At 38.1% G+C, this 15,901-nt stretch overlaps 1 protein-coding gene across 9 annotated transcripts in view; it reads right to left on the reverse strand.

Moving 5' to 3' along the window:
• Positions 1-8,068: 8,068 nt before the first annotated feature.
• The window catches only part of G3BP1 (G3BP stress granule assembly factor 1), a 31,932-nt gene continuing 24,099 nt past the window's right edge, over positions 8,069-15,901 (reverse strand). For all 9 annotated transcript variants that reach the window (XM_080803939.1, XM_080803938.1, XM_080803943.1 and 6 more), the window contains 5 exons: positions 14,694-14,795; positions 14,145-14,256; positions 13,813-13,941; positions 12,926-13,035; positions 8,069-9,568 (listed from right to left, as the gene is read on the reverse strand). In XM_080803939.1, the coding sequence (XP_080660065.1) occupies positions 9,362-9,568; positions 12,926-13,035; positions 13,813-13,941; positions 14,145-14,256; positions 14,694-14,795 (660 nt within the window). In that variant the 3' untranslated portion in view covers positions 8,069-9,361. The remainder of the gene's footprint in view (positions 9,569-12,925; positions 13,036-13,812; positions 13,942-14,144; positions 14,257-14,693; positions 14,796-15,901) is intronic.

Here is a 15,901-nt window from a genome sequence, read left to right on the forward strand (position 1 = left end):
CTAGAGTATTATGGGGCAATAGGTATTACCTACGCTGTAAATGAAAGACTTCCCCAAATCTTGTTTAAAAGTAGCACTTAAGTATCAAATAAGCAGTTTACTAAAAACTGTTTCCATATTAGGTGTATTTCTACCTCATTTAAAGGTGTATCATGCTCAACAGGCCTGAACAGCATGTTAAAAGCTAAAAAACTGATATGTTCCTACAATGCACTTCAGAGCACTTGAAATTCCTATTTCATACTTTCACGGTCCAATCTTCCAGTACTTAATCCACTATAGTATTTTCAGCACTAATGACAGCTAAAATGAGAGGACTGTAAATCCCCAAGGGTGCATCTTGCTCCTTAGCATATTGGACACAAATACAATGACTACCTAAGGGGAAAAAAAAAGGCAAACAGCCAAGTTCTACTTTCAAGACTAAGATACAGCAGGTACCTCAGAGGCCTCCAAGTAAGTTTTAAAAGCTGGACACAATGTATGTCTTCAACTGCTATAATTAGCCTTGAAATGTACAAAGCAAACCACAAAATGACCAAGACAAAAGGCTTAACACTTTTAAGCCCTCTAGGTAAGAACAAGACTGCCAAAGGATGTCCGTGTCTCATTGTGTAGATCAGCATCACAACTGACCCGTTGGCTAAAATCCCTTTATCTAGAACTGATGGAATTATTGCAGTGTTAACAGCTAGCATCATCTTGGGTTAAGAGCGGCTGGTGCATGATTGGGAAGAACAGTGAGAGCTCACTTTCCAAGTGTTCAAACACACTAAAGGGCTTCCAAATCAGTCTTTTGTCCTCTCAAGATAGGCCACTTCCAGAGACCTCATTCTCAAACTTGATGGGCCCAGGGAACCCATAGGAGGAGAATAAATTACCTTGCAGCCATACTGTTGTAAACATGCTGGAGCCATACTTGAAAAATGAGAACAAAAAGGACTACTAGTGATTTCCAATTCACAGCTAAGATAACACTAATGAAAAAGCAGTATTAGACGGATTTAAAACATTCTAAAGGAGTTATAAATTATCAAATAAAGGCTCAGTCACTGGGAAAAAGGGTATTTTATTTACATAACTTATCTTAAACTTCATAAACTTTTTACTCAAGATTTATCCACTCGGATGGGCCAATTTCTGCCGAGAGAACCAGAGTGTGCACTCTTGAGGGTCATACCCTAACCTTGCCAAAGCAAATGACTTCTGCCTAACTGGAAGTCATCTCCAAAGGACTTGCCCTTAGATTTTCCCCATTTCATGCATTTCAATATTTGCACAACAGACCTACCCTTTGTCTTAAAAGCTGCCTGATTTGATAGAAGAGCAAACCCCATGTTATTTTTCTGCAAGTGATTTTACACTTTCTTTTTTCCAAAAAGGAACTTAAAAGTATGTCATGACCTATAGGGGGTAAAAGTGTTAATTTTCAACAGGTCCAGGGGATGTTACCTTGAAACTTCACAATCTGGCTCATTAAACTTTAACTACTCAAAAAGTTATTTTAGCCCCGAAGAACAGGCCCTGTGTAGTTCTTCAGGTCACAATGCCAGCATTGGCTGTGGAGCCTGTTACAGGTAAGACGAATCCAAGTTACATTTCCAACTGTGATTCTGATACTTTTGGGAGATGGGAAAAGATATGTCAGGCTGGACAGTGTGAGTTAAACTACAAAGTGCTTCATCACCCATAATGGAAGAGGTTCAAGATGACTCATACTTCCACGTAAGAGACTACAAAAGTCACAAGCCCACATAAAAGCAACTGTCAGCTAGCCAAAGTAGAAGAGATTTAGAAGGAGCCTCGGGACATTTTAAACAATTAATTGGTCTGGAAAATTGGGTCAGAATTACTCACAAAGCTCCTCATCCTTTCCCACAAGAAAATGTGATAGTATGTCTTTTATATGGAAATTTCTTTGTATATATGTATAAACTTGGTATGGCCTTAATGCTGCAGTTAAGGATCTGTTTGGCTACCACCTTAAGCAGCGTGTTAAGCAATCGCTTCCTTAATATAACATTTTTACTTCTTACTGGACTCTTCACCTGAAACAACCAATTCCCTTGTACCGCTTACTCTTCCCCCTCTTTTGCATGAAATCATAAAAGTTATGGCAGTTATTTTTTGGCTTATTAAAAAAAAATCTATTTCCGCAGTTTGAAGATGTAATGTAAAATTTCTGTGATACATGTATATAAATATATATTTATTAAACCATCCATATACACATATCCATGCTGATTCCAATGGAAAAAAATTAAAGTTTTCTGAAATTTTCTCTGTGGTTAACTCATAGTTGTTACTGTTAAACCAACTTTGTATGTGAAAAAAACTTGTACTGTGATTACCTCAGAGAGGAACCTACGTTTAATCTGGAAAACATCATTTCACTTAAGACAAGGCTTTATGTTGGTTCATTCAAGAAATATTTATTGATAGGTACTATGGGAGATACAAAGATGACTCCGACACAGATCCTGCCCATTAGGAGCTTACAGTCTAGTAGGGGAGATAGAACACATACATGGGATACATGGTCAGAGCTATGTTTCAGTAAGATGAATCTAATATTGTGTTTAAGGTAGGGTGGGGGTCAGAACAGGTAAAGGAAGTTGAGAGGCCGTTGAGATTATCTGAGTGAGGAGGAAAAAGACGTGAAAGACTTGAGGTAGCACTGACAGGACTTAGCTGGAGTAAGAAAAAAAAGGAGCAGAGGACTTAGACTTGTGGCATGGTGATGACATGAACTGAGAGAACAATGGACTCGGTTTGCGGAAAGAAAGTTGGCACATAAAATTCTTCTGCATAGAACAAAGTGTCTGGATATAATGGGCACAGAAAGAAATGGCCTATCACCCAGACCAAAGATGGAAGTACCTCGGAATGACCAGTGACTTCCTCCCTCCTCTGTCCACCCCTCCAAACTCCCCAACAAATCCCTCCACTATGAATTGTCATAGCACCTACAATTTATTAAGTCCTATCTCTAGACATGCCTCACTTGTGAGAACGAAAACAGAAATACATTTATTCAACCTAATGAGTCATGTTTTAAGGACTCTTTCATGGAAGTCACTGTACCTTCTGGTGAAATAGAGGGATAATCCCCCAGTCCTTTTCCTCTAGGACCTTATGGTCTAATAAGGTAGTAAAACAGATACAGGTCATTCTAGTTGTAGGTTGAAGGGGTAAATGATGAGCTCGAAGAAGGTATAAGGTGCTCTATGAATACATACTTTAAAAAATGAAGGTTGGGACAGAATCTCAAACAGGAAGGGACAATGTAGAAGGGAAGTAGACAAGAATGAATTTGCTCCCCACTTCAAATTCTGGCCAAATCAACCCCAAAAAGGGGGCTGGCTCCCCACTCCTGTTGTAAATCTTTTCTCTTAGGAAAAGAAAACTGCTCTTGAACTGGGTCTTGAAAAAAGTAATTTTGATGGCAAGAGATCTGGGGAAGGGGGATATAGATGCAAGTCTATCTTCAGGGAAGAAAGAAGGCACTTGAAGCCACAAAAATCAGCAAAGCCAGGCTTATTCGAAAAATTCTAAGTAGTTTAGCATGGCTGGGGCATCACACCTCCATGAAGCATGGGAGAAATCACTGGAAAGGAAGATTAGGACCCTGACACGGACATGGTGCTGCCAGGCACTGAACAGGGTACATGCCTAAAACCAAATTGCTGCCCCTTAGGAGCTTACAGTTATAATACAAGGTGGGAAAAGCACCACAATGTACAGAATGCAAAATGCTGAAGGATTTAGGAGAAAATTACAGCTGAGTTTCAGCTATTAACACATTAGGATACCCAATAGCTTTCTGACAGCTAGTAGTAAACCCATCCCTGAGGGGAGCACAACATAATGTCCTTAGACAAGAGGCCCTGGTGGAACTGGGCATTAAGACAGTTCTAAGAAAACAGAGGAAAACTGAGCGATAGAAGCAACTGAATAAGCATACAAAATGTGGCTCCTTCCCTTTTCTCCCACATCCTGACCTCTAACAGTCCTGGCTTCCTACAGTGAACCTAGGGCAGAGTAGTGAGCCTGAAGGCGCTTTATGTTACTTCTACAAGCCAATTTGGGACTCTATGCTAATAAGCCATTCTCTGAGCCATCGATCTTTTGAAAAATGAAGGGCATGTACAAACTCTTTATTCCTTTCCAGCACTAACATTCTAGGATTCCAAGAATTCTAGGAGTCTCTCCTGCCTTTTATGGTTAATAATCAAAACGGGAAGAAAAACTTTAAATATCTGATGTTTCTCACTTAGAATTGTGATTTTTTCCGTATGAATCACAAACGATTGTTCCCCCATCAGCTAAGTTCCACCTCCACCCATTCTTCAAAATCTAACATCTACCTATATAAACTTATTTGTAACATGATGCGTTCTACATAATCTACTTAAGCATACACTGAATCTTTAAAGAATCTTCTCCCCTAACTGCTTCATGCCAGTTTTTTGGTATACTGTCTTCATTTAAAAGAGCCAAATCAGTGTATACACACTTTATAAAAACATTTAAGAATTTATACCAAATCCAAAATCCAACAGGTGACATCAAAGCTTGGGGGGAGAATCAGTAACTAAGGTAGTTAATTATAGCAATAGTTAAAACTGCCTACATCCAGATTAAGAGATATAATCATCTCTCTAATTACTACCAAAAATATAGGCAAACATCCCATAAGCAGGTTTCTGAAAAATAAATATTTATTAAAGTCAATAGTGAACTTTTGGTAAACATCCCTTAATTTGCTTTTTTAAAAGATGAAGACACACTAGATGGCTATAAATCCCTTAGGAATCTGACACTGGCCATATTCTGAAGTACTCAACATGTACAGATTTCTGTAACTGGCCAGGTCACATGGTCTATGGAAGTAACTGTGAAACTGATTTTCCCATACTACTTTCCTCTTGTAGGGAACTTAAAAACAAAACAAAACAAACAAAAAGACTACCAGGTTCAAGTGGACACTGGAGAAGCAGAGACTGTCCAAGGTTTTCAAGGCAAGTCATATGATCAGAAAGTGAACAAGCTTAATTCTAAGCCAATATATAAATATAACCAAAACCAAAACCATGGGTTTTTTAGACCACTGCTAATCAACTTTTTACTCATTCAGGCCATAATGAGAGAGTTTCATAAATCATGAGCAAATCAGACTAATTTCAGCTTTAACCTGAGCTACATATTCACTAAGTAAGTTTTCTCTCACATGTGCTACCATTTCTCCTTTAATATAGTCTTGTAAGAGTTCATAACCCTACCTATGGTCCCCAGAACCTCGATATCACAGTCAACAAATACAAATCCCAAAGGTATTATTACCTTAAAACCAGAAATCTTTACTGATCTAGTGCCACATGGCCATTACTTGATCAGCAACTTCCCACACAAAATGTTGCTAAATTTCTAACACATTCTTTAAGATTTCTAAAACATTTGTGGAAGACTCTAATCGTCCACCACCCATCTGTGGTATATTAGGCAGTTATCTGGAATCCCATATTCAAACAAATGTTGAAGTTATTATTTTTTTTTACAAGGTTCAAAATTACAAAGTCATCTCATTTGTATGCAGTTCCTGCAGAAATTCTTTTAAGTAGCATGAAAATGAAACTTCAAGTTATCTGTAGATCAGTAGATTTGACAAATGCAACTATTTACTTAAAAGGAACAAGCCACTCAGCATAAACAATGGTCTATAAATTTAAACCTCATAGAAAGATTATTTCCATATAGATTCTGTTTTCTATAAAGTGCCACGTTTCCCACTAAACTATTAAACTCTACAAGGGTTTTCAAATAAAGGGATGAAGAAAAGTATCAAAGGATGGCAGTTATAAGAATAAAACACAACTGCTATAAATCCACATGGATTAAGATATTATAAAAATATTGTTACCTTCTACATCCAGATTTCAAGGTTGTACTACACATATTAAAACACACGATGAGAAAATAACCTAAGAACAAGTCACTGTTACTGTGTTACCACCATCTATACAAATCAAAAGGAGCCCTGCAAAATCCATTGTTTCCTTATCATGTTTACCTTAAAGGAAATGGAGAAGAGTAATATTAACCTGCCTCTGAATGTTTTACAGCCTCCGGTCTCTGTACTGTATTAACTTATTATGATCGTGTCCTATTCTTCAGTATTATCACTCAAATGTAAATAGGTACACATTAGGGTTCTAAAGAAAAAGCATCAATTTTGGAGACCAATCTGCTCCTTGCTACATGGATCACTTTAAGGCCTTAAATTTAACTGTTCCGATGCAATTTCCTCACCTATTACTTTGGGGGGGGGAAACAGCACCTAATCCACAGGGTAATTGTGAAAATTAGTTTTCCAACCTAAAACCAAAGTGCAGTTCAACCAATACTGTGGTAGTAACCTACCCACCACCCAAAGCCAATTAGTGATTTTCGGATTACCCATTTCACTGTTCCCAGCAATAGCTCCAAAGTTGAGAACACAGGAATACACAAGTGAAGCCCAACCTCACCACCAAAGAAAACAAATGTATTTTATTAAGCCCCAAGATCTTAAAAGATGAAGACCCACTGACCCAAACTAATCTTACTTAGCTAAAATACTCATGGGTGAAAGGTGTAAAGCTCAGCAGAAAATAACTGCACATTGGGTCATTCTTACAGACAAAAAGTTGTATTTTAAAACCCTGAAAAGGTTGAATGTGATGAGCTGACGCTGCCTATAAAAAATCTTGCCCTAACCTGTTTTCACTTTCTCCATGTGTGAATACACAGTATCTAGGGTATCATGTTTATTCTATCAGCAATAATGTAAACAATGATACTGGGATTCTTCACAGTGTTAATCATGATGCTAAATCTGACATATAAAGTCCAAAGCTATTTAAAACTCCACAATCATCCCATCCTGATGGCTTGAAATTACTTGAAGCAACCCTTTGTTTTCTAAGCTTATGCAACAAGTTACAAGAAGCATCTAACATATTGTTACTACCTCTCCAAATATTTCTTTAAAAACCACACATGGGTACAAATAAAGGAAAATGAGATTATCAATTCCCTGCAGATGTTACTTTAATTCCTGAAAGAGATTTCTTATTTTCTAATTCATTTATCTGAGGCTATTTTTCAAAGAACTGAGTCTTTACTCCAGTTGTCCCCACCCACCCCTCCATCCTCTATGTATTATAGGGAATGAGGAATATCCATGATCTCAATGGAGTTTGCTTTATTTTTGTGAAACATTTGGCACTGTCGGCCCCACCCACTATAAGTCAGATGTAGGACTCCTCTTCCCTCCTCCCCAAATCTCACCCATTTCCGAGTGTCCTCTAGGATGTCTTAACAGCCTGGGTTGAGAATCACTGCATCCAGTTGGTGCCCTTTAACTACTCAGTAGGAAAAAATGCCTAGTGAAATGTATGGATTAACATTTACTTGTGAAAAACGATTTCTAGGTTATCCATAATTTATGACCCTTACAGTTACTAAAACTAAGTATTTTTTTTTTTTTTTTCAGAAACAACTCCAGCTAAGTTTTTTTTTTTTTTATTTCCACCACAGGCTTAATATAAGCTACAGAAGTACAAGCTAAATGTCTTCCAATTATCACTGGCCTGGGCCAAATGAAGTGGTTACCAAACAGTTATTTAAGCTGACCCAAAAAGAGCCATGTGACTCAGTTATAGAAGTTTCTTTATGAAGGAGATGTTGCCAATTTTCAAATATTTCAGGTACTGAGGACTGATAATATCAAACTTCATTTTAGTTTAAGACTACACCCTTCAGCAAACCTAGAGTTTCCCAGTAACAGCAAAACAAACATTCCTATTCCTACTCATATACTATCCTCAAACAGTCCTAATGATGAACACTGTTAAGAAACTGTTAAGAAAATAAATAAGTTAAATTTGACAACCTCGTTGTCCTTCAATTAGTATGACAACTTATCACACAAAGGCTTGCTTCACAAATGTGTAAACAAAACCTTCACCCACCTCACACACAGCACTCAAAAAATTAGCATACTAGGTAAAACGAATATTAGTCTATATTGCCAGGTTAAATTTTCTTCCAGAAATATTTTAATAAAAATTGGCCATTTCCAAGAAACACCCACTGCATGCCCATCAATAAAAGAGAACCATTAACAAAATAGAAAATTTACCATATGGCTATGATTTAAAGAAAAAAAACGGGCACTCAAGCACAAAGTCCAATATTAAAGTCATATTCTTTTTTATGGGCTATGATTAGGATTCTGAATAGATACCGAAATAAAACTTAATACAAATGGTGGACTATTTAGGTCAAAGGACCTCTATAGAAGCATATCTGTCCTTTAAAGGCATTCCAGTTTGAAACTCAATTTTAAAAATAAGGCATAACAAATGAACAGAACACATACCAGGTGAAAGAGGGATTCTTCAATCCCCAACATACTCTATACCTGATAAAACAAATCTAGACTTTTTTTTTTTTTATTTTTCTTTAAACAACTGCCAAGGCTGGAATCAAAGATAAATAGAAGGCACAACAGTTTTGCTCTGGTTTTATGTTATTTGGATTTTGGGGTTTCTTTTTTGTTTTTTGGGTTTTTTTTTTTTTTTTTTTTACAAATACAAATTAAACATGAAAAACACTCTACTTCAAAAGAAATCTAAATCAGTTGCATTCTAGACATTTAAAACCTATCCCACAATTCAAATGGTAAAAACAGTAGGCTTATAATTGTTTTGTGATCACATATCAAAAGAAAAAAAAAATTCTACTAACACCTTTTATTCAGTTTTTAACCATACCAGCAAGAATCAAAACTGTCAATTTTTCTAATGGCAATTTCTACACACCAGAAGGTAGTTGTGACTTTCAAAGAAAAAGCAATTTGGATTTTTCCTGCCTTCAAAATGTTTATCAAAACCTGTGTTTCTCACAGGCTTTTGAAACACATAGAACATAAGAAATATTCCAATGAATGAAACATACCAAATGTCAGTAATAAGCAAGACACATTCCTTTGGGGAAACGGCTGTTAAAAAAAAAAAAAAATCCAGTCTGTATATGCAAAGTAAAGCAAGGAAATTCAGTCTTTTTCTCTTCTTTAAAAATCTGTTTTTCCTAAAATATCATTCCACAAAATTGGAAGTGAAGGACTAAAAGGTGAGGAAGAGGGAAGGGCAGGAGGGGAGCACACATCATTAACACAAAAAGTAAAATTGTACAAACTTAAGCAGTTTATAACAGACTTGGGTCAAACTCCAGGATACCAAACGCTGGTGTAAGAAATTCACCATTCTGCAGGAGCTAGAAGATTTGTACTGCTGCGTGAAGATCAATGAAGAGCAATTCACTGCCTTGGAGCAATTCCCCTTCCCACTCCAAATCCTGGTTTCTGCACCATGCCTCCACGGGGAGGGCCTCTCATTCCACCACCCAGCCCACCTCGAGGGCCTCCAGGTCCCCGCAGGCGGTTATCTCGACGGTCCCCTTCCCGGGCAGCTCGGGTCTTCTTCTCCTCCACATTCAGACGGACCTCACCTCTGAACATGATGGGCTGTAGGAATCAAGGTAAGCAGACTTACACAGGGCTTATGGGCTACCAACTACCACATATAAAAGAAACAAAGCTATTACAAAGAACCAGCCGCTTACAATTCAGCTACATTCTCAGTTGTTTTTATTTCCAACTCAGAACAGGTAATATGCAAGCTAGTTCGAAAGAAGACAATTTACAACATGGCAGCACAAGTAAGTCTCACTGCACTTTTTAGAGCAAATCTTATTTTCCCACAGAATGACATAAACAGAGTAATATAAACAAGAACTGCCGCCTTCCCCATGGATTTGAGGGCTTAGAATAATCTCCCATCATCACTTAATGTGAAGACTGTGCTGTACATGACTTATGGGAAGTACCTATCCATCTCGAAACATCATTAATTTCATCTAAACAGAACTGTTAACAAAATGCTATTTGCGTTAGCAAAATTTTGGGAAATACTGAAGATTAAATAAAGATAACAGAGCTTAGTGAAGGTAAAAAAGATACAACCCCACTATGTCTTGGGCCTTCCTTTTAGCCAAACAGATCTAAAGTAGAAAACAGTTACTCGAGATTCCAATGAACTCAATTTATGCTCCTCACTGGCACGCAACTGGTTTTCTAAGTGACGTATTTCTTTAAAGTATCTAACTGCTTACTCTGCAAAGAAGTGTTCTGTATAGTTCACACCTACTATCTCATTTAACACTCACAACCATCTGAGGGCTATCATTTTATCTACTTGAGAGATGAGTAAAATAAGGGCCAGCAAGGTTAAGGAACTAACCCATGGGTCACAACATAATGAGCGATGGAAGCTGAATGTAAATGAAGGCATCCTGACAGGCAAGTATACACTTAACACCACAACGCTACACTACAGCCTGTCAAACACCATGGTCATCAGTCTTACAGAAGCTATTTCTGTACTCACACAAAATTATTGAAGAGAGTATAGTAGGTGCGCCAACACAGTGAGAAGAGGGTAAGGCAAGCTTCACCTGAAGCTCCCAAAGGACAAAGGAGTGATATGAAAGTACACATGAAGAAACCTGCATAATGGGAGGGAGGAGGAAGCCTTTTTTTTTTTTTTTAAAGATTTTATTTATTTATTTGTCAGAGAAAGATCACAAGCAGGGGGAGCGGCAGGCAGAAAGAGCAGGAGGCTCCCTACTGAGCAGAGACCCTGGAATCATGACCTGAGATGAAGGCAGATGTTCAAATGAGCCACCCAGGCACCCCAAAAAGGCCTTTTTAGAACTCTAATAGTAACACATTTAAAATTTTGATTAGGGGTGCCTGGGTGGCTCAGTCAGTTAAGCATCTGCCTTCAGGTCAGGTCATGATCCCAGATCAAGCTCCATGTCGGGCTCCCTGCTCAGCGTGGAGTCTGCTTCTCCCTATGCCTCTCCTATGCCTCCTCATGCCCTCTCTCACACTCTCTCTCAAATAAAATCTTTTAAAAAAAATAAAATTCTGATTAAATGTGTATTTGTACTTGTATATTTATAAATATGTTAATACTACAATATTAAAAATATTTATATAACTTTTTAATATTCACACTATATAAATCTCTTCACATATTAATCTGAACCCGTTTCAGGCAATATTCTATATACAGTGAAAAAATAAAACCATATTAAAGTCTGAAAGATAAGGGGAGAGAGGTTGGGGCTGGGTATGTTTCAAAAGGTTGTAACTGAAGACATCTCTGAGGTGTTATCAAAAGGGCAGAAGCAATCTGAATGAGAAAAATGTACCAAACATACGACTCCTTTCTGAGTAAATTTTATTTCAAAATATTCTCATGCATAAAGATGCACGGGCTTATCCGGGTGCATTAAATGAAAGAGACCCCTTATCTTGGACAACTAAGAAGCCAGTTACCAGGTCTGACCTCTTTTGGCCCACTGAGAATAACAGATCCTCTAAGGATGAATTCAAGCCTGCGCCAAAAAGACTGGCCACTGGATCTTTTTTGCATGCTGAATAATGGATTTATGCACAAAGCCTATGGGACATTTCCAAGTTGAGTATTCTATGGCTATGCTAAGATAAGCCACCATTCTCTACTCAGGAGATGCTTCATAAAAACAGTGGTTGAATAGTTTGAAAGATAAAATACACAGTCACAGATTAAGGCTCACATAATGTTAGAACCACAACATTAAACCATATACCATATATAACCATCAACACTGTGAAGAACATCAGATTCTATGGAACCTCTGGGAAATAATGATCTACGTGGTTAATAAAATGTGTAGTTTTAATCAGCAGAGACTGAAAGATTAGTTGTTGCCGAGGGCTGGGGAGAGAGGATACAGGAAAGGACTGCTTAATGAATAAAGAGTTTACTTCTGATGAAATGTTTTCTAGCAAGACAGGTTGCACAACAATGTGTAAAATTAAAAACCCTAATTTTACACTTTAAAATGGTTGATTTTATGTTATGTGAATTTCACCTCATTTTTTTAAAAAGATTTTTTATTTATTTGACAGAGAGATCACAAGTACGTAGAGAGGCAGGCAGAGAGTGAGAGGGAAACAGGCTCCCCGCTGAGCAGAGAGCCCAATGCAGGGCTCGATCCCAGGACCCTGAGATCATGACCTGAGCCGAAGGCAGAGGCTTTAACCCACTGAGCCACCCAGGCGCCCCATCACCTCATTTTTAAAAAGTGAGATTTTTAAACTCTCACACACCCATCTCAGTAAATAAATATTTACACTTTTGTTCTTCTCTACTACTACTACAACTACTACTAAAAAGTGATTTTTTGCTAATGAAAGATGTGCGGGAAGGGAAGGGTTCCTTAAGAACTACACAGTAATAAGATTCCAATTCTACAAAAACCCTCTTATTATTAGAAAGTGACTGGTAGGAAGAGATCTGTTAATAAAAGTGGTTCCAGGCAGGCTGACTCCAACCTAGACAAGAGAATAAAAGGAGAAGCTCCTCATAGTTAGGCCCAGACAACAGTCATATATCAAAATTGCCCAGAGGAAGCTGCCTCCTAAGTTATCCCAGCTCAAAGTTAACACTATATTTCATTTCCAAAATCAGAACCCCACTCAAGGAAAGAAATCTGCATAAATTTCAGTGCACTGGTAACTATTAGTTATTTCAATCTTTTCATTCAATGGCTCCAAAATTAAGTTACTGTAGACAGAAGTTTTGTTAAACTTTCAGGCAAGTCTTTTAAGAGTTATGGCCAATCATCACGGAATTTATTACCCAAACATGTGGGAACTAATTGTACTTTACTCCTAAGACACAGTTTGAAGGATGAAGATCCAAGATACATTCGAAGATCCAAGATACTCTTGTCAAAATAAAGGAAAAAATCAAGATGAAAAACTGCTTACCCTGTTGCTAAGGACCTTCTGAACAGGCTCGGAGTCATCAAACACAACAAAACCAAAATTGGGTAATTTCCCGCCACTGTTAATGCGTAGTTCCACCACATTCCCATAACCTGCAAGAGAAACACAAGACTCTCAAATAACTGATTAGAACACAATTCCAAATTCCAAAATAAGAAGTGCCATTAAGTATAATACACACTGGACTTCAAAGACTTAATAAAGAAAAATAAAATCTCTCATTTTCACATGTTGAAATGTTTTAGATACATTGGGTTAAATAAAATATTTAAATTCTCCAGTTTCTTCCTACTTTTTAAAATATGACCACGAGGGCGCCTGGGTGGCTCAGTTGGTTAAACAACTGCCTTCAGCTCAGGTCATGATCCTGGAGTTTTCGAGACTGAGTCCCCCATAGGGCTCCCAGTTCCATGGGGAGTCTGCCTCTCCCTCTAACCTTCTCCCCTCTCATGCTCTCTCTCACTCTCTCAAATAAATTTTTAAAAAATCTTTAAAAAAAAAAATAAATAAAAAAGTAAAATATGACCACTAAAAAAATAAAATAAAATGTGGCCATTAGAAAACTTAGTATTATGTATGTGTCTTACGTACTTCTATCGGACAACATTGCATTGGATGAATCAAGTGTTTAAAACTCGACCTACTTAGGGCATTTGGGTGACTCTATCAGTTAAGCGTCTGCCTTCGGCTGGGGTCATGATCCCCAGGGTCCTGGGATGGAGTCCCAGGTTGGGCTCCCTGCTCTGCAGGGAGTCTGCTTCTCCCTCTGCCCCTCCCCCTGACTTGTTCTCGGTCTCTTGTTCTTTATTAAAATCTTAAAAAAAAGGAAAATGTATAAATCAAAAATGAATAAATAAAACTCAACCTACTTTGAAAAAAATCTTTAAGCTCCGATTTGTCCACTTCATGTGGCAGATTGCCAATGAAAAGTTGGTGACTATCAGGGTGTCTCACAATTCTTCGGGGCTCAACATCACCTTGCTCACCAGCTTCACGGACTTAACAAAAACAGCAATGAAAGACAGAGAGAGACATTTTTCAGTGACTATTTCATTCAATAATTTTTTTCTCCACCCCTAAATCCAGGTAATTCCATTAACTCCAGAATTTTTTAAAGTAGAAAATATCAACCACCCCTAAGAAACAAGCTCTCACCTCGTTATTCCCCCCACCTAGAGAAGTCACCCTTCTGAGCGCTTACTTGGTCTAGGTCCCCTCTGGGGAGGAATATTTATTCGTTGTTCTCGCACTCTCTGATCCCTCTGAGGCCTCTGCGGTGGAATCTGAGATTCAGGCTTAGACTCTGGACGAGGCTGAAAAATGTAGAAGTCAACTTCTGTATAAAAACAAAGCAGGCTGACCTTTTTTCTTATAAAGTTTCTTAGCTGACAGTAAGGTTTAAAAGAGAAAATGACAGGGGCGCCTGGGTAGCTGTCAGCTGAGCATCCGACTCTGGGTTTCAATTCAGGTCATGATCCCAGGGTCCCAGGATGGAGCCCGATGCGGTGCTCCGCACTCAGTGCAGAGTGGGCTTGCCCCTGTTCCTCCCCTTGCGCACAAATGCACACTCACGCTTTCTCTCTCAAATAAATAAATCTAAAGGAAAAAATGACAATTCTCTCACAAAATTACTAAAAAACCACCTCTTCTCTACTCTGTGTACCAGTTCCAACATTCTCTAAACCTACAATGAAACCTAATGACATGAAATACAGGCAAATGTGCCTAATATACAAGCTTAGAAACTCACCTGTGAAGCTGGTACTTTAACAACATGAGGTGGTATCCCAGTAACTGGAACAGCTCCACTGGGTGGAAGGTTCTTACTGGTCACAGATGCCCAAGAAAATGTCTAAAGGAACAAAAACATTAGTTGATTACCCATATCAAAAGAATATAAAAGCGGTTAGTTCTTCATTTCTTATATATAGGAATCACATTTTCACAGGTAGAATAGGGTAAGTATCTCAAGATTCCTTTTCTCCTCCTACTTACAAAATTTAGTACTAAAATTCCCTAGGACTAGTCATCAAGTACAGCAAAAAATGAAAGGTTTAGCATCTTAAGAAGCTCCTCTTGGGGCGCCTGGGTGGCTCAGTCGGTTAAGCGTCTGCCTTCGGCTTGGGTCGTGATCCCAGGGTCCTGGGATTGAGCCCCACATCCAGCTCCCTGCTCAGTGGGAAGCCTACTTCTCCCTCTCCCACTCCCCCTGTGTGTGTTCCCTCTCTCGCTGTTTCTGTGTCAAATAAATAAAATCTTTTTTAAAAAGGGGGGGGGCTCTTTTCACTCAATTTCGGGTTTGTGAATCAAAGAAAATTCTCCCCTCCAAAACCAGCTCTTCCTCCCATGATTCCCCCAAGCATCAATTCAATGACATCAACTTTAGAATTACCTTAACACCTTTTCAAACCATATCAAATTTACCAAATCTTGCTATTTATCTTGTATCTTCACTGCCACAACCTTAACCCCAGGTTATCAGTATTTCTCTCCAGGACTACAACAGCACCTTCCCATTCCAGCCTACTTTTCTACTTGCAAGCTGAGGTCATTTCACATTTCTCTTTCCTACTCCCCTAATCACTGCCAGAGAGACCAAGAATACTATGTTTTACCAATAGTTCCCATACCTAGAATAACGCCTAGCACAGAAGCACTTGAATTAACTGATAAATGGCATAAGAACCCTGATCCCATATATAAAGCATTAAAATATATTCCTTCATAGAGCATCAAATGTAAAGGTTCTGTGATTTCAGTTATCATCACCCTGAGGAGACTCAGGACTAACTGAAAAGTTTCAAATTTTTGAAATCAAGTATTCTGATTAGAAGAATAGCTACATTTCACAGTTTGTTTCTACTTCTACTATAAAGTTATCCTCAATTAGATTTCAGAAAAAAAGCAGGAATAAGTCTATTGTGCCACGGTATTTTTCAAAAAGATACATTATCTTGG

Source organism: Martes martes (genome assembly GCF_963455335.1).
Source record: "Martes martes genome assembly, chromosome: 5".
Taxonomy (NCBI): Eukaryota; Metazoa; Chordata; class Mammalia; order Carnivora; family Mustelidae; genus Martes; species Martes martes.